The 23,811-nt window shown below is 38.9% G+C and overlaps 1 protein-coding gene across 3 annotated transcripts in view; it reads right to left on the bottom strand.

Moving 5' to 3' along the window:
- The window catches only part of Prdm5 (PR/SET domain 5), a 209,814-nt gene that overhangs the window by 126,985 nt on the left and 59,018 nt on the right, over positions 1-23,811 (bottom strand). For all 3 annotated transcript variants that reach the window (XM_023704426.1, XM_004644243.2, XM_004644244.2), the window contains one exon: positions 14,783-14,905. In XM_023704426.1, the coding sequence (XP_023560194.1) occupies positions 14,783-14,905 (123 nt within the window). The remainder of the gene's footprint in view (positions 1-14,782; positions 14,906-23,811) is intronic.

Here is a 23,811-nt window from a genome sequence, read left to right as displayed (position 1 = left end):
GGGAGGCTGTAAACAGGCGGATGGATCACTACGAGTCTGATCATCTGATCTAGTAGTGAGACTCTGAACACCCTGTAGACCCTTCCCGAAAAATAAAAAAAAAAAAAAAAAAAAAAAAAAGAAAGACAGAGAGAGAGAGAGAGAGAGAGAGAGAGAGAGAGAGAGAGAGAAAAGGTACATAGAAAATTCCATTACATTAGCAAATTGAATTGAAGAGTAGGAAATTATTTTTATAATCATACAATACTGGGTAATTTCAAGGCCCCAAGGAAAGCCTACCCACTAGATATAGTTAATTGAAGGATGTACCTGGAGTATTTACAACACTCTTAGAAGGTTGTAAATTTCATACCTCTATGGTTATTGCTAATTAAAAATCACTAAATTAACTTCTATACAATTGTTACTCTGGGTGTAACAAAAATAAACAAGAAACAAAGACATTCAGCAAAAAAAGTCTCTTTAAATTAACTCACAAGTGGTACTTTTCAGAGTTTAGGAACCGTTGCCTTAGAAGGCTGTTCAAAGCAACTACGCACTTACCTAAGGAAGATGTCAGTGCAATCCTAAATCTTAGTGTTGATCTGATTGATATCCAAGAAATTAATGAATCCTTCTTTCTACAAGTAGTCATTAATTGTGTAATGGCCTTTATAGCACTCAAAAATATAATTTTAAACTTTAAAGCATAATAACATTATATTGAACTGTAATCATAAGACAGCATATTTATGGAAGGGCTCTATAATAGAGGAAAATTTCAATACAAAAACTAAACCATTAATGTAAGGAATGGTAGTACAATAGGCTGCAAAGGATCAAACACGTTTTCTCTTTGCCATAGTTGTGCTGTGAAAAGAAATATAATTATACATATAAGAACTTAGGGGCTAGGGATGTTTTTCTACACATACTGGTGTGAAATTAAGACAATATATACACAGAATGTCAATGAAAAGGTGAGATACTACACTTGAAAGGTTGAGAGGCCTTTTCTCCAAACTGCAGGGCAACATAAGCCATCATTTGATACGACTTTTTATCCCAGCAGCTATTTCTGTGTGGTAGCACTGGTGAGGACCAAATGAACTCAAGGTGCCTTCCAGTCTAATTATTTCTGAGTCTACCATGCCTCAGAGGCATTCACCCCCATGTATCTAACAGATATGTCTACTACTTCAGTCCTCTATCTCCCTTCAACATTCAGCATTACTTATAAACCTCAACTTTCTCTGACTATTTCCCACGGACCCCGCCCAAGTGCCATGCCTCACTACAACAGATTTCATAAACTCACATGTTGGGATATGGGGTGTCCATTGTACTATTTCAAAATAGCAAAACAGCTTTCTCTTATTTCACCAGGAAATACTAATCCCCACCATGTGCCGTAAACATAACTCCAGCAGAGGCCATGGGTGACCTGGCACTTCAGCTCCATTTATCTGTGGCTTCACTGGTTTCTAGTTACTTGTTGGAAGGCTTCTGTCTACATGTGTGTGATGTAAGAAATAATGACTGTAACGCTGGCAGAGGCCCAGGCAGAGGCGGAATTTAGTGCACCGTCCAACTAAACCGACTATGGGTAATCTACGAAAAGAAAACTACCTTTAGAACAATTGTGGATCTCATCTTACAAATATCTTGATCTTAATTTATACTAGTGCGGGGAAAAATTCCAGACTGTGAGTGAGCAACCAATAACAGCAAAAGACAAAGAATAAAGGTAAAGAGAAGAAAGTGTAGTAAGACAGTAAAATTTTCATACATAATATCCTCTCATTTAACCTTGTTTTCCCCAAACCCTGAACCAGCCCAGAGATGCGTATCAGTGTCATTTCTACAAAGTTCGATATACATAGCTGACAAGCATCAAGAATACAATAATCTCCCCAGTAAAATTCTAAGAACGTCGGCAGAAGTAGTTGAATGAAAGGAACAAGGTAAGAGTGGCAAATGGGAGCAGATCAAGTCTTCCAACTTAGTCACTCTGCCACCACCTTGCTGCAGGACTCAGCGCTGTTCGAGTATCTGTCATCAGGAGTGACCAGGTGACACTGCCACTGCCTGACCCCAGATGAACAGAAGCAAGGTCGAACCACATTCAAACAAAGGCTTTGGCTCCTGCTTTCTCTCCGTTCTATTAGAAAATGCAAGTCCTAGGTAAGGGCTGGTCACTCCCCACACCCAATACAGAACTGCAGCCCCTGGCAGCTCCACACTTGCACGAGAAGAAAGTGAAACTGTGCTGTGATAAACCAGCGGTCCTCCTGCAACAGTAACCTATAGAGAACTTAGGCAAAATAATACTTTAAAAATTATTTTTCCAGAGAGCCAAAAGAAAATACCTTAAAATCAAGAAGAACAATAATATTCAGGAAAACAACCGGTGTATTTAAAACAAAGAACAGGGCAAGAAAACACCAACTTCATGCTTGCATTGAGTTCATCAGGTCCCATAATAAAATGAAGTTTCCAAAAATGTAAATAAACTTCTCTTTGGGAAGGACCTATCATAACCAACCACACAGCAAGGAAAAGTGTTTAACTAGAGTCTGAAGAATGAAATACCATAACAAACCAAAACTCAGCTCTAGAAACAAAAATATCAATCTCAAGCTACTAACATATATTAACCTACATACATATCTTTCTCAGAGGTGTTCAAAGCATTTTGGAGCATCTCATAATCCAATGTTATGGAGAAAGAATCTTCAGGAAAAAAATAAAAAGACTGCAGCATAGAAAAGAAATAAATGTTCCTGGGAAACAGTAGGTTTGGAAAAAAAAAATCTATACTTTATTAATTTGAAAGTAAGTAATCAATACTTACAAACCAAGAATTTTATAATAAAGCAGTGCAGCAGAATACAGAGTTTCTCTATGCTTGTTCATACACGTGCTTACCATTTCATACACTTGTGGTCGGAGGGGAGACTGGTCCCTGACATACATGTGCTTCTTTTTACACTGACTGGCCTCTACACCTGACTGATGCTCTGCCCAACCTAAAACTGGCTGCAGGGTGCACACGGGTGCTGTTCTCCAGCCGGAAGCTGCCCTCTGCTTTCCCACCTTCTGCTCCACCCATGACGGACTTGCCTGCCTCCCACAGTGAGGTGTCTGTCCTCATACTGGTAATACTGGGACAACTTGCCACAATTACATGACTCTCTTAAATTTCAAATAAACCAAAGATATTAGAATTCAAAAATTTTCAACTGTTTCTAAGAATTATAACCTCAGGTTGATTTCCAAGGTCTATTGATACTACTTTAAAAACAGTGAATCTGAACACTATACAAAGTAGCAAAAATATACAGCAGCAAACTCCATGCTCAGAACCAAGAACCCTTCACTAACAGATTATCAAGCTGGCAAATAAGTGTATATTTAAAAAAATTATTAAGCTTATCTACGCTTAGCTAAATCTTCAACTGGGTTGTATGCTCCATCAAAGAAGGAATTATAGGGAAATATATATATATATATATATATATATCATAAGAATTATCTAAACAGAGGTCTCTCTTTTCCCTGTCTCCTGCCTTCCTCGCCTTCCTCACAGACTGTTCAACTCCTGAGGGCAAGCACTGTTCATTTTTGCGTAACCTCTATATCTGACACAACATATTTCTTGCTGATGGTGCTAAGAAAATATCTGGTGAAATGAACTAAGTGTGCAAAAAAGACTCTGTCATTTCCTTTTGCATTAGTAAGACACTAAATGTAAGAACACCTTTCAGGAAAGTACAAAAAGGACTACAGAAAGGACTACAGAATCAACTTTTCAGTCCTAACAAACTTATAAATTCAAGTTAGCCCTTAGTTGGGACTGTTTCAGCATAGGTCAGAATGAAAGAGAGTGGCCATGAGGTTAGGTGGCATCAGAGAAGCCAAAGGAAAACAATTTTTTAAAATGGACATGCAGGGCCACAGAGATAGCTCAGCAGTCTTAACACCTGTCTAGGCAAGTGCAAGGTCGGGGGTTCAGTTGAATCCCTAGTACAAAATGCTGCAACAGCCCTGCCCCAGGCATGCTAAGTCAGTCACCAAGCACAGGTGTGGTGTCGCATGCCTATAATCCCAGGACTGAGGAGGCTGAAAAAGGAGGATCACTCTGAGTCCAAGCTGCGAAGTGAGACCCTGTACCAAATACATCAAACTAAAAAAAAAAAAAAAAAAAAAAAATTGGACATGTAGCTGTCCGTGACAACAGTATCAGTCAGCTCTCAGTCACAGAGAGCTGACACTCATATTGTGGCTTACAGGCTCAAAGGTTTCGATCCACATTGATGGGGTAAAAGCAAAGACATCATGGTGGAGAGTCACGATGGAGGAAAGCTGCCCAACTTGCAGCCGCTGGGAAGCTGAGTGAACTGGGGAGAGCCATAAAGGATGGGGCCAAGGACTAGACATGATCCTCAAGGTCACACCTTGTTGATCTCTGATGACCCTCCCACCTCCCAGTAGCCACTCAGCTATGAGCTCATCAGTGGGCTGACCCATTCGGTGAGGTTAGTATCCTTATAATATCATCCCTTCTTTAGGGAGTTTCTCTAGTTACCCAAGTTGACAATCAAGATTAACTACCATCAGCATGTGCCTAATGTCGCTGAGAAGCCTTCTACAAGGAGGTATACAAAGCACTGAGTGGCTCAAAGACAAGAGCACTGCATTAGGTATACAAACCACCAAAGTCCAGAGGGAGGCAGAAGCCAGGGGGCAGTGGGACACGTGCTTCAGCTGTGAGAACATGGAGGCACTGCGCATGAAAACCAAAGGAAAAAGAATACACACCAGTGGAGAGAAGAATGAGTGGACAGTGTGGGTGGTCATCAGGAGAAAGACAGAAGTTTTCTTCTGAAAGAGGAAGAGAGGATGGGAGAAAGGGGATAGAACAAGTAGAATTGTGAGGAACTGTGGACAGCGAGGAATGCTTGGCGCGATCCCCGGCACGACACAGAAAGTGTTTAAAACATATCTTCACCACTACTGTCAAGCGCAGAAGTAGTCCTTAGTCTTCTATATGCAAACGGACTACTGTGCTCACTCTCCTTTACCGACAGTCTCAGTGTCTGAGTCGCACATCAGACTGCTGGGGTGAAAGGCTATGCCCCACCACTTCCAAGCTCTATAAATATGGGGTCAGTGTTTTGGGTTATTTATCCACAAAACAGGAATCCCACTACTTCCCAGGACTCTGTTAGAATTAAATGAGATAATATGTGTAAAGTTTAAGCATAGTATCTATCATATAGTAAGCATTTTTGTTAACTATGCTTATTATAATTGAGCTGTGGTTATCCAACTCACCTAGCTATTAAATGTACCACTCTCTAGAAACACCACTACCCAGGAATTGCTACGCCTGGCTTTCCATCCAGCATCAATGTCAAAGGCATTGACTCCTAGAACTACTAGCCTGGGATAAAGCTGAGGAGAGTCAAAGTCTTAAGAAACACATTATTTCTGAAACCCCAGAAATAACAACAAGTAGAGACATTAACACATACTCCCCTAGAAGAAGAAGATAATACACATGGTGAAAACAGTGTGCTCTGATAGGTAAAATGATGTTTTAAGTCTGTTCAGGCCTCCATAAACAACTGATATTATGATGATCTTATAAAGCTTTCTGGACCATTCTGGTACTGGGGGTTTTACCACTAAAGGTAGAGAAGCACATTTGACGTACAAGGGCCTGTAATGCAGAAGTTCAATAGTGTTACAAGTTTTTAATAATGGGTCAAAGTGAAAAGTATAGGTGGATAATGAGTTTGTGCGTCTGTGTATCTATGGATGTGCCTTTTGTTTTATTTTTATTTCTTGACTGAAAGTGGCATCATGGGGTTTCCCCGTGGAATTTTAGATAATGCTAGCATGTTAAAAAGTCACAAGTTTTATTTTATAGCAAGATGAAAAATATTTTAAAAAATAAATAAATATTTAAATAAATAAATATTAGTTACAAACAGCATGATATTGTCCAAAGCATACAACATTTGGAAGTTTAATATAAAAATGTATGTGTTGGAAAATATACTCTTTAAATTTGATGAAAAAAATAACAAGCTGTATGAAAGCACATTATATTCTAAAGCTTAGAAATGGCCACAGCACTGACTCACTTCAGGAAAATCTCAGCGGCCTCGCTGACCTTACACACTATGGCTTGCAGATGAGGAGGGTTAACTTTCAGGAGGGACAAGCATGCTGTTTGCAGGACCTGCCCCTCCTGTCTGCAAAACTAATACAACAGACAAATGTGGAAACCACCCTAAAATGCTCACAGGCATTCTCAAAGGACTTAATTAACCAGAGGAAAGGAAAGAAGGAAACACTGCTGTTGCGTCTCTGTCTGCTGAGGTGAATTAAATACAATCATTAAACAGCAACTTAAGAAACCACAGACACATTAGTCAGATGAATGCTCATTTAATTAAGTATACTAATAAAACAGTATGTATAGTTTCAACATAAATCAACCATAACAATGGTCTATTTAATGATTTTCTACATTTCTGCTAAAGTTCATAAAGCTCCAAGTGAAAGGAAGCTACATGCACATCTTCAAGTTCCTCTTTCATTCAGATCTTTTATCTTCCTGATACAATAAAACAGCACAGAACAGGCCAGAGAGACAGCTCAGTGGCATAAGCACCTGCTTGGCATGCGCACTGTACTGAGTTCGTCAACCTAGAATTCAGTAAGAACCTTTTATCTTTCCTTTTGCCTCTCTGTCTGTCTTAAATCATCAGATTTCTATAGATGAATGAGACTAGGTTCTAAGGTGACACTTCTCAGAATGCGATGCACTAAGCAGAACACAGTGGACCTGGGCTATGCAAGCTACATAAATTGAGTGATATATAAGTTATAAGAGAAAGTGTATACCATCTTGGAAACACATTATTAATTCAACAATGGAACACAGAACTTCGCATCTTCCCTTGCTTTCCACACTAGTGGCTAATCTCTTTTATAAGAAGCTCTATATGCACTGTATAAAATCCAGTTTTCTTTGAAAGGCAGTTTTCCTTAAAAAAAGCAAACTTTCACTAAAAAAGAACTGAGTGGCTGCTTCTAATAGTTTGAGTGATATCCACTAAATTTATTTTACTTCGCAATTGATGACTATTTTAATGCCAACTGTTAGAAATAATCCAAAATTCACCATCAACCATATCTCCAATTTTGAAAAACAAAATTATTGCTTCCTACATGTGTACAAACTCAGAAAATCCTGCCCCCCAATAAGTTATAAACATGCTTAATTCAGGGGCACAGAGATTTTAATTTCACTTGAAAGAAACAAAATATATTTGTAAAAGGTTTCTGTTTTACTTGAAAAAGTATAAATATTTTAGTTTCTTTGAAAAAATACACACAGCAATGTTTTTTTTTTTTTTTTCACACAGCATGGTTGACTTAGTATCCTCTTCTGATAAAGGCTATTGATGTTGTTTACTTCACAGTGTGTACAGCAAATGCTCGGCTCCCTTGCATTCTCTAGCAACTGAAAAGTTGGAAACTGTCTTAGTTTTCATTTACCATGCTTCTAATACCTTAGAAGATATAAAAAATAATTCTACTCCATTTAATGCAGGTTGATCAATTCTCAAACAATAATCTTTTGTTTAGTATCACTAACACTACTTGGTTTAGTATTTACTAATTAGGACCTGAAAGCAGCCCAGCACTTCGCAGCAAACACCTCCTTTCCATCGCTGTTTTATTATTCTCATGTCCCAGCACTCTGAGTTAGTCCAAGCTGAGCGCTTTGGCTGCTAACCAACTGAGCATCTGAATTAAAGGCTTGCTTGTGTGTGGTGATATTTGCAAAATATCATCTGACATTAACCATGAGGTGCTACTGGCTGCACTTCAGTGTGGCTAAGCGATAAAAATACTTGCACAGGAGACTCCAATAGGTGTGTGCACACACATGTGTGTGTGTATGCATGCACACACACACACACACACACACACACACACACACTCAGCAATTACAGCTAAACTGTGACGTGCTGCCAGACCAAATACTTCCATGCACATAAACTACAGGCCAGAGTTCAAGTGGAAGCATTTGCTTTCTGTTACTTTAAAGGAAACAGAAGTAAACTGTTGCCAAATTGACAAGGCACATTCAACTAGGTATGCCAAGTCAGAGGGGAAGCCAGGGAGGGAGCAAGGAGAGGCCATTTGAGCAAATGCCTGTGAGGCACGCTTGCCAGGCGGCCCTGGGGAAACACAGGGCTGACATCAACACTGCTCTGGGAAGCTCCATCCAGTGACAAAAGCAAACATGGAAATGGGAAACTTATTCATCAGAAATATGTTCTAGTTATCTATACAAAGAGAAGTTGGGCCACACAGCCACAACCAGTGCACTGTCACAGTAAAAGTACCCAAGTGGCCTGGGAGGATATTTCTTTAAAGGAACAACAAAGAATGCCAGCAGCAAGAACACAGGCTGCTGTGGCTGTGGCTGGGGACAGGGCTGGATTCAGTCAATGCACAGCACAGGGTGTCTCTGCAGTGGTGAATATTCATGGAGAAGCTCCCTATATATGCAGAATTATACTACAAGAGTATCACAGATACCCTACATTTTTTACTATTACATAGAGAGACAAAACTAGACATCAGACAAGGCAATGATAGTGAAAGCATTGCTGACATGTTGGCAGGGATAGGTACCTAGTGCTCTGCATGTGAGACCTCAATTAATTTAATCTTCCCCAAATCCAATGGGGTAAGCATTATAATAATCTAGTGATAAGGTGGGAGCAGTTTTAAAGATTATTCTTATAGCTATGAAGGCACAAACTAGATCATCTTTCTAGCCACAGTATCTCCAGAACTCTGCAGAAATCATGACACACAGATGCTCAGTAGCTACTGATAAAATGAATAAACAACCTGCTCAGCTGGTGAATACAGGTCAAGGTCAGGAATCTCCTTCAAGTCTTTCAGCCAATGAAACTCCATTACTCTTTATTTTTGTGGGGTGGATACAGGGAATGAAATTCAGGATCTTCCACTTGCTAGGCAGGTGCTATACCACTGAGCTATATTCCCAGCCCAACTCCACTACTTTGAACACTTTTCTTAATTTTAACCAACCTCGACTGGGTTCTTTCTTCGAATTCTATGCTAAGTGCTACTTTTTCCCCTGAACTTCATCCAGTCTTTCCACAATGCAAATGTTTCCCATTGATCGCTGCCATTACTGCCTTGCAGAAGGCTTCCAATGACTGCTCTCCTCTGGTAGTCACACGCCCATACAGTACCCTCCTGCATGGTATCCAGGTTGGTCTATGTAAGTAATATCTGAATAAAAAGGTATGTTATTCTTAAGAAGAGATAACAACAACTTACATGTCATCCTCTATCTGCCTGCGTATATCTGTCTCTGTGGCTGCCTCCCAGACCCTGAGAAGCAAGGTTGGTCTTCAGTGGGAGTAAAGGAGAAACGCACCTTAACAATTTCTGGGATGAGAGACACAAAAACATCTCACTTAACCTACTGTGTCTCTAGCTAGCATTCCTGCCCTGTTCTGCTTCCTGGTGGCCATGAAGTGAGCAATTTTCTCCACTGTACCCTTCTGCCAGGACGTTCCTGCACTGCAGCCAGCCAGTCGTGGATGAGAATGCTGAAACCATGAGCCACACTACACCTCTTCTGGAAGTTGACACTAAACCTCTTCTCTTTGAAGTTGTTGGTGTGGGATATTTTGTCCCAACAGTGGGAAATTGACTAATATTTTATATTTCACTATTTTTTATCAGATGAGTTCTAGAAAATTTTGTAGAAATACTATGTATTAGTCATTTTCTCATCACAGGGACAAAATACTCATCTCCCTTAGTGCAAAGGAGAGGTTTATTTTGGTTCATAAATTCATAGGGTTCAGTCCATGGTTGGCTTTTTCCAAGGGAAAACCTAGGATGGGACACAGAAAACTGTTTAACCTTTGGAAGCCAAAAAGCATTCTGAGAAAGAAGGAGCCTTAGGCAAGAATACACCCTTCAGTGTCTCAGTGACACACTTCTAACAACACAATCCTGAGTGCATGAGTATGCTACCAACATGATCTGGTCACTTTCTGAAAGCTTCACCTCTGAACAACGAGACTCATGGGAGCAATTTACATACCATTTATAAAAACACTTATAAGGAACTGACAGAGAATGACTAGAAGAAACTGTGTTGTGTTCCGTATGTGATAAATCATTGAGATATTTATATTTGTTGTTGCATGATTACTTAGTTGGCACTACTTCTACATGAGTTGTCCATCAACACTATCTGATCAATGTGATATGCCTATGAATCCTTCTGGGCTGGTGAAAATGCAAAATGTCCTATATGTGCTTTAAAATAAAAACCTAAATTCCTCCTCTGCTTTCAGATCTGTATTTGAACCCCCCAGCTCTATCACACTGATATTCTAAGTATGTCCACACTGCCTATACTGGTCTATCTTCAGTAAAAGAAAGAAAAGACATCTAATAATCTGTGAGGAAGTAGTTTTGCTTCTAGCAAGGAATCTAAAATGATATCAGAACTGGAATTAAGCTCTGTTAGCATCTTAGCTGGATACCCAGTTTTTCTCCACTCACAGAGACCATCCTCATACCCTGACGCCCCTCATAAAGTAATCGAGTCAACAAAGGTTTTCCATATGTTTCCTTTTTCTTAAAATGTCAAGCCACCTTTCCATGAATGTGGACAATGTAAACCAAATAGTCCTGAAGGAATGTGTCCTTATGAAAAAAATATGTAACATTTTATCTCAGAAATGTCCATAAAACTAAAGTTTCAATTATAAGTGGCATAATTTTTTATCTTCATTCAATAGATTTAACTAAGCTATTCTATCAAAATGAGTTTTTAAGAGCCTGCAAAACACTGATTAGGTCCAAATTTTTTCAGATACTCTTTTAACTGCAACAAACTTAGCATTTAATAAGAGTCACCTATTTCTTAAAGGACCCTATGAGTGTTTTTGGTTCATTTTAAGCCACATCATTCACATTTACAATTTTCTATTCAGAGCTGGAATCTTTTCAGAAGTCTGAATATACAGTTCAACTGATTATTCTGCAAAGTGTGCATGTGGGAAGAAATGTTTGCTTACTAGATCCTTCTTCTGTAATTCAGATACTTATATGATCATTTCCAAAGCAAATTTCCCAAAAATCAAATAAATTGCCAAACTAGAAATGTAATCAAGTCTCCAAGAATGAGTTCCAATTCTCTGCCAAAACAGACCTCAAACTCTTAATCCCTTGTCCAAAAAAATTGGACCAAGTATTGACGTTTTCCACCAAGTAAGCCACATAGCCACAAATGTTTCTCATTTACTCCACCCCTGGGACATGCAGCTGAAATAAAAAATTTCCTGAATACACCAAATTTCAGATGCAATTTGGAATGCAAGTGATTCATAATGTAATGCAGGAAACATTATGGTCTTCTCTTACCCATACGGTGCTTCTGGAATGCAAGCCTCAGGAGATCATCCCAATCAATTAGAAGGCTGACACAGCTTTCAGCCATCTGACCCAACTACTACGCTCTTTGCCCCTCGCTTAGATGTCATTCTGAACCCTCAGCAACTGGCTACTCCTGCTACTGTTGAAATAAAAAGGATTTTTCCTCAAGGGAGCCAACAAAAATCCCTGTTGTGTTCTGCAACACAAAACATGGTAACAATGCACTCAATCCCCCATTTAACAAAGAACAAAACAAGAGTAAACTAAAGTAAAGCCATTTTTATTGTTTCTGTACCAAGAGACTTACACTGGCCACTGAACAGATTTAGAGCCTAATTAGATCCCAGCATAAATTTCACAGAGCCACTTGTCCTATTCTAGTCTCATCTTTACCTTGCTCCCCTTGTTAAGTCATTAATAATGTCTCAAAGTGCCAAGACTGCAACTGTCCTCTGCTGTGAATCTATATCCTTTTTTAAGGAAAGAAACATAGTGGACATAAAAGAAAACAAGTACTGCAAATGCACTGAAGAAGTATCAAAATTTTGTAAGTCTTAGGAAACATGATTACTAAAAACAAAACAACAGAACAGAAAAATAAATTAAAATCCATAATTGTCTAAAATATGATGAAATATTGGGCACAGTACAATAGCAAATTTGGGTAGTAAGAGATTAAGATAAACGTGTGTCAAAGAACTTTTCCACTAATTAAAGGATCATGATAGGCACAATGCACAGGTCAGGAACAGGCTTAAATGAAGATTATTTAATCCACTTTGAGGCAAAACTCAAAGCTGAGCACATATTACCTTGGAAGTTGTAGAGAAAGAAAGCTACTGACTCTATAGACATGACAGTCAATAGGAACAAAGTTCTCGAGTAAAAAAAAAAAGGGGGGGGGATAAAGGCTTAAAACAATTATTCAAGCATAAGGTGAAAAGAAACTAGTTTAGCATTGTCTACAAACACAATAGAGAGATTTCCAAAATAATTAACTTATAGTGAATTTCATGTTCAATATAATGCTGATAATATGACATTTGCAGAGAAATAGGCTAAGTCAGGGCTGGCTGAACAGCTCAGAGGATTGAAGTGTCTTCAAGCAGGCACAGGGGCCAGGGATTCGATCCCCGGGCCTGCCATGACATCCCCACCCCCAAGGTGTGCTGAGATGGCAATGGAGACTGGATGTGGTGATGCATGCCTGTAATCCCAGCTCTTGGGAAGCTGTAAACAGGTGGATCACTACGAATCTGATCTAGTAGTGAGACCCTGAACACTCTGTAGACCATATATATATATATATATATATATATATATATATATGCTAAGTCTACATATGAAAATGATGACATAAGATCCCATGAGATGATCTGCCTCAGGAAGTTATGAAAAAATAAAAATAAGGGCCGTCCAGATAGCTCTGTGGACTAAAATGCCTGTTTAGGCAGGCACAGGGACTGGGGCACACTGAGGCAGCGACTGAGACTGGGCATGGTGACACACACCTGTAATCCTAGAGCTTGGCAAGCTGAAAACAGGAGGATCAGTAGGAGTCTGATCTGTGTAGTGAGACCCTGGAACCTTGTACTAAATATATAAAAGAAGAAAAAATACAAAATTCTTGTAAAAAGACCAAATTAATACCTATTCAAATAAAAAATAAATCAGTTTAAACTTGTGATGGGATCTGTATTACATCACAAATAATCTGAAAGGTAGCTTCAATACCTCTGATTATCAAAAATCCTATTTTCCATCCCAATTCAGCCACTGGGTAAAACTTAACACATATGTAAAGAGCATAGTCACATCGACTGTCTAATATTTAGCCTGAAAGAAAATGGTTGGACAAAAAGATTAAGAAATGGAATATTTTCATTGCTCTATTTGTTTATTGCTTTGATACTGAAACTCCATGCATTTTCCCTTTTGCTACTACAGATTTTCTGCTCAAAACTGAATGAAATCAATAAATTACCAACTAATCACAGTTTCTATGAACACTGATCTCATGTGTATGAAGTTTCTAGAATAATCCATAGGTGAGATACAAAAATACTATTAATTCCCTTATTCATTTCCTATCATTTCCTTATTATGATAAACATGGCTTTACTCTCTTTTGTATAATTTAGGATTCAGTAGAATGAATTTTTTACACGTACTGAACTAATTTTCTGCCAGAATAAAATGTTGCTTATTTATCTGGGCATTACCTTTTAATTATAAGGCCCCTCAAAAAGCTGTATTTTTTTTTTCTTTTTTGCTTTAATTTCCATTGAGAGATCATCTAAGTGCACCTCACTCAGCTCAGTGTTATGGACCACAGTATACCAGGCTACAGGGAAACAAAACTCAATAAAACATCGTTCCTACCTATGACAGTGAATTGTGTGTGTCAATCTGGTTAATCCATGTAGCAATAAACAGTTGTCTAAACATTATTCTAGCTGTTTCTGTGAGAATTTTGTGGTGGGATTAACATGTAATTTGGCGGGTTTGTATAAAGTATACTGATCAATGTGATGTGGGTAGATCTCATCCAATCTGCAAAAGGCCTTAATAGAAAACAACTCTAGTCTCCCACACCACTCCCAATAGGACTGAATTCTGCTGCTAACATTTAGATTGAAGAGCTCATTGGCTTTTCTTGGGTAATGGTCTTCAAAGAAGACTTTCTGGTTCTACAGGAGCTATGAGTCTTAGGAGTTACCGGGGCATCATCTGTGCAGATTTGGCACTTCCCAACTTCCATCATCATATGAGCCAATTTCTTAAAATAAACCTCCACAGACACATACATAAGTATCTCCCATTGGTTCTGTGTCTCTGAAGGACCCTTACTTACAGGCTCAACATCCACCTACGGAGGATATTCCCAAGTGAACTTTCTTCATGAAACCCTTCTCACACCATAACCCACAGTATATAGCACTATGAACCAAATAAACTACCAAACCAAAATACCTCTCAAGAAACATCCATGGAATGAAATAAAAGTACTTAAAAGCAAGACCTGCCAAGGACAATATCAAACTGTGTAATTCATTCCCTCAAGAATGCTCATAAAATGAGTGATATGGTGTTAGTTTATAGCTAGGCTTGCCCTTTCCTGCATACGCTGACTAGATGAGATTTCTCTCCTTTTATGAGTTAGTTACTGTTATTTGAAGCAGGTCATTGAGAAATAAATTTAGAAGAGGGAGTACAGTTATAAATTAATCCATTCCCCTCACAATGAGTAGTACAAATACAAAGCAAAGCAGCTCACTTGAATGGCAGCCAAATTCTTCTGCTCCTGAGATGGTGCCTCATGAACAAGGCGAAGCCAGTTAGAGTGCCGTGGGTTGGTAGCATCCAAAATGTACAGAACCTCTCCTTTACTCCCACGAACCTGAAACATAAAAGGCTCTTGAGTTTCCAAATCAAGAATAAATTTATTTGGCCTACCTCTTTATTCTTTCCATTGTGGCGTCATGGCAGCAATTAAGTACCTAGGGATATGAAACTTTTATTAACGCCTTGTCCCAATCTCCAACCCAATATTAAGATACCAAAATGATTTTAAAATCCTGTTTGGAGGCTGAGAAGCAAATCTAGTCAATTTGCAGGAACACGACTCCCTATATGACCATCATAAAGCTTGCTAGCATTTGAACTTGCCTTCATCATGTCCTAAAGTGTTACCGGTCTGCCCAGAGTCCTCTGTGTACAGAGCTCAGCAGCTCAGAGTGACACGTAGGACCTCAAAACTTGCTCTTGCAAATACAATGGTGAACACAAAAATCTCACAGGAGAGTTTGGAATCATAATTCTGCCTTGAATGTGGTATGGTTGAGGATGAAGTTGTGCCTCATCCTTCATCCTACAGTAGCTACCATCACCTGTCATCAAGGTGGTCTATGGGTGTGCACACTCATTCAACAGGATATCTGTTGCCTGTGGCCAAGTGAACAGGACTTTGCTCTTGTGTTCAGGTTACTCAGCAATGGGAAAGCTAAGAGATACAAGTTTTAGGGAGAAGTAAACAATTGTACAAATAGTTTTACATAGGAAAAAAGAGTTAAGTGCATTTGGAAGGAACCAGTGACAGCCTCCTTTCCTCAGCTTTCTACATGGGATTGAGAAAAGTGCAAAACCAGCACTGTGCAAGGAAAACACCCAAGTTTGGGAGTCACTGACATAGGTTGAGACCGAACAAAGTGCTTTTCTACCAGATGTAACTCAACAACTATGAAAAATCAACTCTGCACACAAGACTTTTTAAAGACACAGGAACCCATCGTTGAAGGCACACATGTCGACAGATGACCTCTCTCACCCCAAGTCAGCTTAGAATCAAGCTAACTCACTATAGACCTCCTTACCCAGGAAGAAGCAGAGAAACTTCTACCCTGATTACAAAGGGCAGTGCCCTCCCTAAATCCCTGGCCTTTGGATCTAAGATAATAAATCAGAAATAGGACTCTCACTTGAAGGAGGATTAACCATACTATCCGTATCAGGGATAAGACAAGATATTATTTTCATGAGTGTGCAACTTTTTTATTGACAGGTGTCAAAACAGATTCTAGGTGAATAAGCATTCCTTTGTCAAACAGAGATAGTAAGAGTCTATTCTCTAATTTGAAAGACATCTAGATAACTCAAACTTGCAATCAACTCTCTGAAACAACCAGGGTTGGCAGCTGTTTTCTGATAAAAATTATTTCTCTTTATAGGTAGACTTTAATAACTGTGTTGTAATCACAGTTATTCAGGGGGTGACTTTAACTGCCACCTTTCCCTTTTTCTCCACAAAAGGGGACAGTATTGCTTATTTTCCCAACGAAGGATGTGGAGCAGGTGAGATACCCCAATTTCTCCCTCCACCTGCTCACTAAGAACTACCATCTAAGAACTTGGCAGATCTAACCAGAGGAACTCTGATACTCACCCAGTGAGACATAAGTTAATATTCCTGGAGGCATATGAAAAAGTACCATTTTATCTTGCCATAGCCTGCTAGTACACTGCTGAATAAGACAGTGCGCTCTAGGATTTCTTTTTCAGCCCAGAAGCCCTTGCTGGTCAGAATTACTACATCTTCACATCAAAAGAGGGACAGCTCACTGGCTATTCTTGAAGCCAACTTCCTTGAAATCTACTTTCAAAATCCTTACATTGTTTGGTAGTTACATATAATATATATAATATTAAATATATAATATATATATCCCCTTTAACTCTTGTTTTGTTTCTACATACCCTTGGAATCCACAAGATAAGGAAAAAGAAATGAATAATTAATACTCCAAATCTTCAACACCAAGGAACACATAATAAAGCCTACAAACTCATCTTCGTAGAGTTAGGGTAAGGAAAAAGAAGCTTCTAGACTTGCAAAAATTTTATAGCATAGAAGACAACCCGTCCAACAAAACGTGTTTATGTTATGCACTTAAACCATCAGAACAATCATTCTTTCAATAATTATTGAGTTCTCAACAACTAAGGTACAGGAATCCTTTCGTAGGCTGAGGATATAGCTCACAGCACCTGCCTGACAAGTATGAGAACCTGAGTTCAATTCCCAGAATCCCCTAAAAAACCCTCAAGAACCCTTTTGTGACTAAGAACCTGATTTCATGGCTTTTAAAAGTAAAGAAACCCAAGACACAACTTCCTGTGATGAACAGGAACACCAAGAAGACAATAGAGGCAAAGGAGAAACAACAATGGGAGAAATACCCTAGGAGAAGCGGTGGTCAGATAACTCCTCTTTGATAAAGAAATCATAGAAGAGTTACAAAGGAAGAGGAAGGCCTGGGATAAGAAGTTCCAGGTCGGGAAACAGCAAGGAAAAGGCAAGTAGCAAAACCCTGAGTTTAGAAACAAATTACACTTCTAAGGAACAGTAAGAAGTCACGGGCCTGGGATAGAACGACCAACTCAGGAAGTAGTGGACATGCAGAGCACACAGATGAGCCGAGGCCACATCATGCACCAACAGACACACCAGGAAGCCCTCTACACAGTCAACTTGAGTACGTACAGTTTATTTTCACCAAAAATGTGGTTTAAAATCATCTGCTGCTTGCATTGCAAAAATTGCTATTTTAAGATTCTAACATATATTATGCAGGAAAAAATTCAGTTTGCCTGCTCCCACTATATAATGTCTTGTTCCTCAAACAATTTCTTAAATGCCCAAGGAGCTTTTATAATCCTTTAAAAATCTCTCTAATGAAATGCCATGTCCTCACTGAGAGGTGGGGATTTAATATTTAATATTATAATTGCTGACAGAGGAATTCAGGACACTAAGTATTTCAGAGTTATGTTTCATATCCTTAGGTGTGAAGCTGTGGGAATTTGTTACACTTCTCACTAAATAACAAACTCATATTAAAATCACCTTACTTCCCTGTGAATCCTTCAGTTCAGAACCTGCACTGCTCCCAGCCCAGAAATGGTGGGAGGTGGAGAAAGCACATTTGCTATCTCTCCCTCACAGAGGACCCTCTTCACATCTCCCTGAGTAGGATAAGCAAATAATTCTGAATGTTTCAGAATAAAGTCCTTCCTTTCAAGTATCTCCATAGCCACAGTAACAAACTATTTATATGGACAAAGGGCTAAAGTATGCACAGCAAGTAGCAGGGCCACTAGATTCCTGAAAGAAAAACAGTATCTCTCAAGAGAACTAAACTTGAAAACCAGGGACTGTGGTTGCAACCCAGGGATTTCCTGTGGGGACACCCCAGTGCATCTGTCAGCAGCTATCTGAGAGGAAAGCACTACTGGGACACACACTAGCTTGGTCCTTCCCAGTGAAACATTTGTTACTGGGTATTCAGCACAATATGGATCAGATGTGCCTGACATTTGCAATTCTTTCTTCAAAGATGTGAAACATAAGGCATATTTCTCTGTGACTTAATATATATATATATATATATATATATATATATATATTAAGCACAGCTGATATGTTACCAGGACTATTGTTTGTTCTCTATGTATTTCAGCTTTTTCCCAGGCCCTCTGCCTCCAACTATGTTCAATCGCTAAGAATTAGTAATTCATTTTCTTCATCAGTCCATTCAGTGGACTTTCTCACATAAGAGGGCATCTTAAAAGAAAAGCCCAATTCATAATAAATTTCTTCTGAAATGACACTTTCAGTTCAATCACACTGACTTTTACTGATTTACTCTGATATTCTTAACAGGACTATCATAGCCAGCCATGTACTATACGTTGCCTACATCCTCCTATTTGAATTATCCTTCATTCATTCACAGAGTCACCCCCTCTGATCGAAACACTCGCATCCACGTGAATTCTAAGTTTCCGGTCTTCACCTGTGGCCTGTTTTTCCAAGCGTTCAAGGGGCTGGGTTTGCACTCCACCCCCCTCGTCTCCTGTGCTTCCGTATAGTGCTTGCATTTCATTACCTGCTCCTGTGACTTTCATCCTCCTCCCCTTCCCACAGCATTCTCCTGACATGTCATCTAAGAAAGAAATCCAAAGATAATCTAAGCCATCCTTGCTCTCTCCAGCATGATCAGATCAAGAGAACTCCAGACAGATGGCTGTTATTACAGTCTCCACTTATCTGTTTTATTTTGATACTGACCCCTGAGGTAATAAACTGAACATTTTTAATAATAAAGAAGACTGAAAATTCCTTCGTACCATATTCCAGCATTTTCCTATCTATTGCAGCCAAAGAAAATGTACTTTTTGTTTCCTCTCAAAATGTGTCTTCTGAAAGTCATCATCTTCTACTTGAATATTCAGAGAAATGGAATATATTGTTACAATCCTACTTAGGATCATCTTCTACCTTCCACGTATGAAGAACTCTTAATGAAACTACCATTTTCATCATGCACTAAAAACCATTTCAATTCCAAAATCTGTTTGATTAGCATCGGTTTCCTCTGCTGGCTACATGAAAACATTAGGAAAGGGATAAAGCCTTCATATATGAGGAAACGCCCACGTGTCTCTGTAGTTGGTTCCTACCCTCTGACTCCGACACTCTGTATTAAACGAAAATTATACCCATGTGGGACCTTGGCACTTGCTATTAAATGCTGCCAGCATTGCATTTCAAGTATCCGAGACAGAAAAAGTGCTGGTCATTGCTACTGGGGTCCTGTAAGCGTCCCCAACCAAAAGCGAGCGGTAGTCAATACTATTCACACTTTTCTTCTTCCTACCCATGTCAGAACAAAGGAAACCACGAAAAGATTCAGCTCAATTAGATAAAATCCCAACTTGTGACTAAAAGAAATTCGGAAAATAGGTGCTCAGTATGAGCCTCCTAGCCCTAGATTTCAGTATTTTCTTTGTTAAATTCTGTTAACTCTAAACTAAGGAGCTGATTTTACTACTTGGATGGTCAATTTTCAAGGGAGAACGGATGACAACCTAACTTGTTCTACTACTTTTCCCTTCAACCATTTCAAATCTTGAGGAATTTTTTATTCACTGTCCCCATGACATCAAGGTTCCAAGGGCAAAGTTAAACAGCCAGATTTATCCCCAGAAGTGACAAAATGATAAAATTTAATGGCACCAAATTATGGTCAATTCCAAAAACAATAGTAGTAATATCTTGCTGACAAGTTGTAATACATCACGTTGTACAGCTTACTTATCAAAGAAAATGTATTTCCCTTTCTGTTAATGTGTCTTTTCAAAACACAACGTTGCCTGAGCACTGAAATTTACAGAATGGATGTCTTTAGATTACACAATATCATCACAGCTTTGTATTTAAATTTCAGGCAGGCTTTCTACAACTCTCATGGCTGAAGTAAGCCATATGGCCTGTCTCCGAAGTTTAATGAGCCAAAATTCCAAGATATCTTCACAAGCACAAAACAGAAAGTGCGCTGCAGCAATACACTCTAACGGCATGTTGTTGTCGGATTTAAACCAAACAGAAACCCACTTTCAGAAATCAGCCAAGATCACCACCAGAAAATTGTAGTGATTTATGGTTTCAAGCAAAGAGCATGTTTTCTTTTTTTGGCTTCCAGTTTTTTCTGTTACTGTTTCAAAGAATCATGTATATCATGCTCCTGCCCACTTCACTGCTTCTAAGCATGTATGCACCTGGAGCTAGTCACATGCCCCTACTCCCACCTACCAACCCTAACTCACAGATTCTCCACTTGAAAGGGAAGGAAGGGGCAAGCACACACAGGTTTGCACAGCCCCATCGTTTTAATGATCATCCACAAAGCACACTGAGTTAGCATTCAGCTTGAGGATTGATGAGAAAAATAAAGCCATTTTGTTACAAATGTTCAGCATCCTAAATATTCCAAGCTAAACGGAACCTTGGAAAAGCTCTCTGCAGTGGTACAAATGCTGGATAAGAAATCTAAAATCTGACGCTCCCCAAGCCTCTGGCTTTATGATGCCGGGGCGGCACTTCCCTCACCAAGTGCAGATGCCATCTCTGAATCTGGAAATGAATATGGCAGCTTCTGCCTTGTACAAACGGGAAATAGAGTAAGATGCATAAAGTCTTCAGCAAGCATCCTTCAACATAAGCAATCAAGAAGTTGAGCACCCGGCACTGGCAGGGACCAGCAGACACATTGAAGTCAGATACTGTTGTTGATGGTATATAGGGTTTATAATATTTTTGCCATGCCAACCCATTCAAGGGACTGCTGCTGGCTCGAATATAAGAATTGTGGCATCATTGCAAGGTAGCAGTAGAGCAGGATGTCCCTGTGGCTGTGCTGACCCCCTTCCCTGGGCCACACTGAACTGTGGCTGCTACCCACTGCCACCTCCCCAGCTCACCCTCTCAAGTCACTTAAATTTCTCTTGCACATACAGATAGCCCTTCTAATTTCTAAACACAGGGATCTCTGCTTCTGCATTTTCTTTCTTACAAGACTAATAACTTATCTGATGTGACTGTGTCTTCCCTGTCCTTCTTCCCCTCTCACGAACACACACTGATTTACAGAAGTCCTCTGAACATGGGAGAGAAGCATGCAAAGCACATTATGCCCCATGACATGGCCACTGTTTTTGTTGGTGTAACTTAAAAATCACAAAAATTCTGTGTCACTATTTCTTTTTTTTTGACATAATGTTATTGATAAACAAATAGCAATGAGACAGTTTCAAATCAAATTGGTAGGACAGTTTCAATAATTAACATACTGCATACAATCTTCTCAGTGGCTAATTACTGTACAAGATGCGGACTTGATTTCCTATTTACAAACACCATTAGAACAAATAATTCTATTCATTTAGAGAATGTAACTATATATCTATCCTAACCACTTTGAATATAAGATACAAAATGGACATTCATCTGTATACCCTTTTTTTGTTAAGTTCTGTTATTTGAATATTATAGGTGTGTAAACTCAGCAAAATATTCTAAGAGTCCAGTAGCCCATAATAGTATTGGGTCTTACTATTTCTTACATTTAGGAGATGTTGCCTTCACAGTCAATGAACTTGCTCGGGAGAAGGTCTGGTGACACTGGCAAAAACAACTGGGGAACTTCATCGGCTAACCAAATCCTATCCATGGTAAGTGACCATTCAGACAGAGAAGACTTTTGATTGACATGGTGTCAATATTTTACTCATTATCAGCTCAGTTAATGTCCTTTTTCTTAATCATTTCCTTTAGAAGTTCCAAAGTTTTTGAATTTAGGAAAGGTAATGAAAGATTTAGTATAAATTATTTAAAAGCATTCCATGCTTGCCTTCAGAATACGTTTTAAATGACATAAGCCGATACAGAAAAAAAGCTCGTCAACATTTCCACCTAAATTTACAACAATGCTTTCATGTTATAGTCACTGTTCCACTTCACTGTTTTAAAGATGTATTCAGCTATTCAAATTTCAGGAGTGTTTCTGCACACTTTTTATTTTCTTGGTACAGGGACTCGCTATGCAACTTGGACTCATAGTGATCCTCCTATCTCAGCCTCCCCAGGACTGGGATTGCAGGTGTGTATCACCACACCGAGTTTCAGCCACTCTGGACATTTGTTTGTTTTCTTTTTTATTGTATACAGAATACAGTAAGGGCTGGCAATATAATTCAACACAGCGTTTGCCTAGCAAGTACAAGGCCCAGGATTCAGACTCCAACACTGAAAGCAGGTGGACAGGAATCAAGGGCAGAAAGGAAGGAAAGAATAATAAAGGAAGAGAAGTTAGGAAGGAAGAAAAGGAAGAAAGAAGGAAGGGAAAGAGGTAAGAAAGAATGGAGGGAAGGTGGGACAGGGAAGGAGAAAGGAAGAGAGCAAGGGAGGAAGGTGAAAAGAAAGACAGAAAGAAAAATTCAGCTACATTAGCTTGTTATGCTCAATGTTTTATGGTTTTTTTCTGTAAAGAATATGCATGAATGTCTTGTGCATGAATGTTATAGCAATTTTTTTCTTAGCTACTTGATGACTTCTTTTCTTTTCCTGTTTTTTGGCACAGTGTTATAGAAGGTGAATGCTGTTTAGGTAAAGTACTCCTCCACTGGGACATTGGGAAGCCACACCACCAGCACCAGACTGTCTTGACAACTTGGTGGTATTCGTTGAATCCATCAGCAATGCTTCACTAACGTTTAAATCTGGTTAAGGGCTTATGAGTCCTCAATGATGTCCAACTTTTTAATACACTTTTGAGACCTGCACAGACTTGTAATTCCTCAGCTCTTGGAGAATTTTCCCTGCAGCATATTAAAAACAATATACAAAATATAGCAATAATGAGCAATTTTGATAGCAAAATTCTAAAAATCTGACATGAGATCAGATTACTGATTCCATGTCCAGAAATGTGGCTGAAATATAAAAGATGCTGCCCATCTGTAAACTTCAGAGATCATTTACTGGTGTCTGTTGTGATACTGCATTGAACCTGGAGCCTCAAGAAAGCTAGACAAGCATGCTACCACTCAGATCATAATTTTCATGGAATTTTTAACAGATGCTTTGTATCCAAAAACTTCTGAAAATGGTTATGGGAACACGAACTAACAAAGAGGATCATATATTCCACAGAAAATGATGTTTATTTAAATCTGATTTTTTTTTCTTTAATCTTGATCTTCTAAGCCAGTTCTACTCCTGTAGTCAATATTTTCTTTACATTTTGACTAAATGAATAGTTTTTTTATGAGAAGAATATATTTATTGAGAGAAAGAAAGTTCCTGTCCGACAGAAGGGCAGGAGGGGCGTTGAGGGGGTAGTTTTTAAACAGCTATTAATGTAAAATATACCTAACCCATTTAAAATCTATGTTTTCTTCATTTTCATT

Source organism: Octodon degus, unplaced genomic scaffold (assembly GCF_000260255.1).
Source record: "Octodon degus isolate 3935 unplaced genomic scaffold, OctDeg1.0 scaffold00196, whole genome shotgun sequence".
Lineage (NCBI taxonomy): Eukaryota > Metazoa > Chordata > Mammalia > Rodentia > Octodontidae > Octodon > Octodon degus.
The sequence above is the reverse complement of the archived record's forward strand: the minus strand, read 5'-3'. Positions and strand labels throughout refer to the sequence as shown.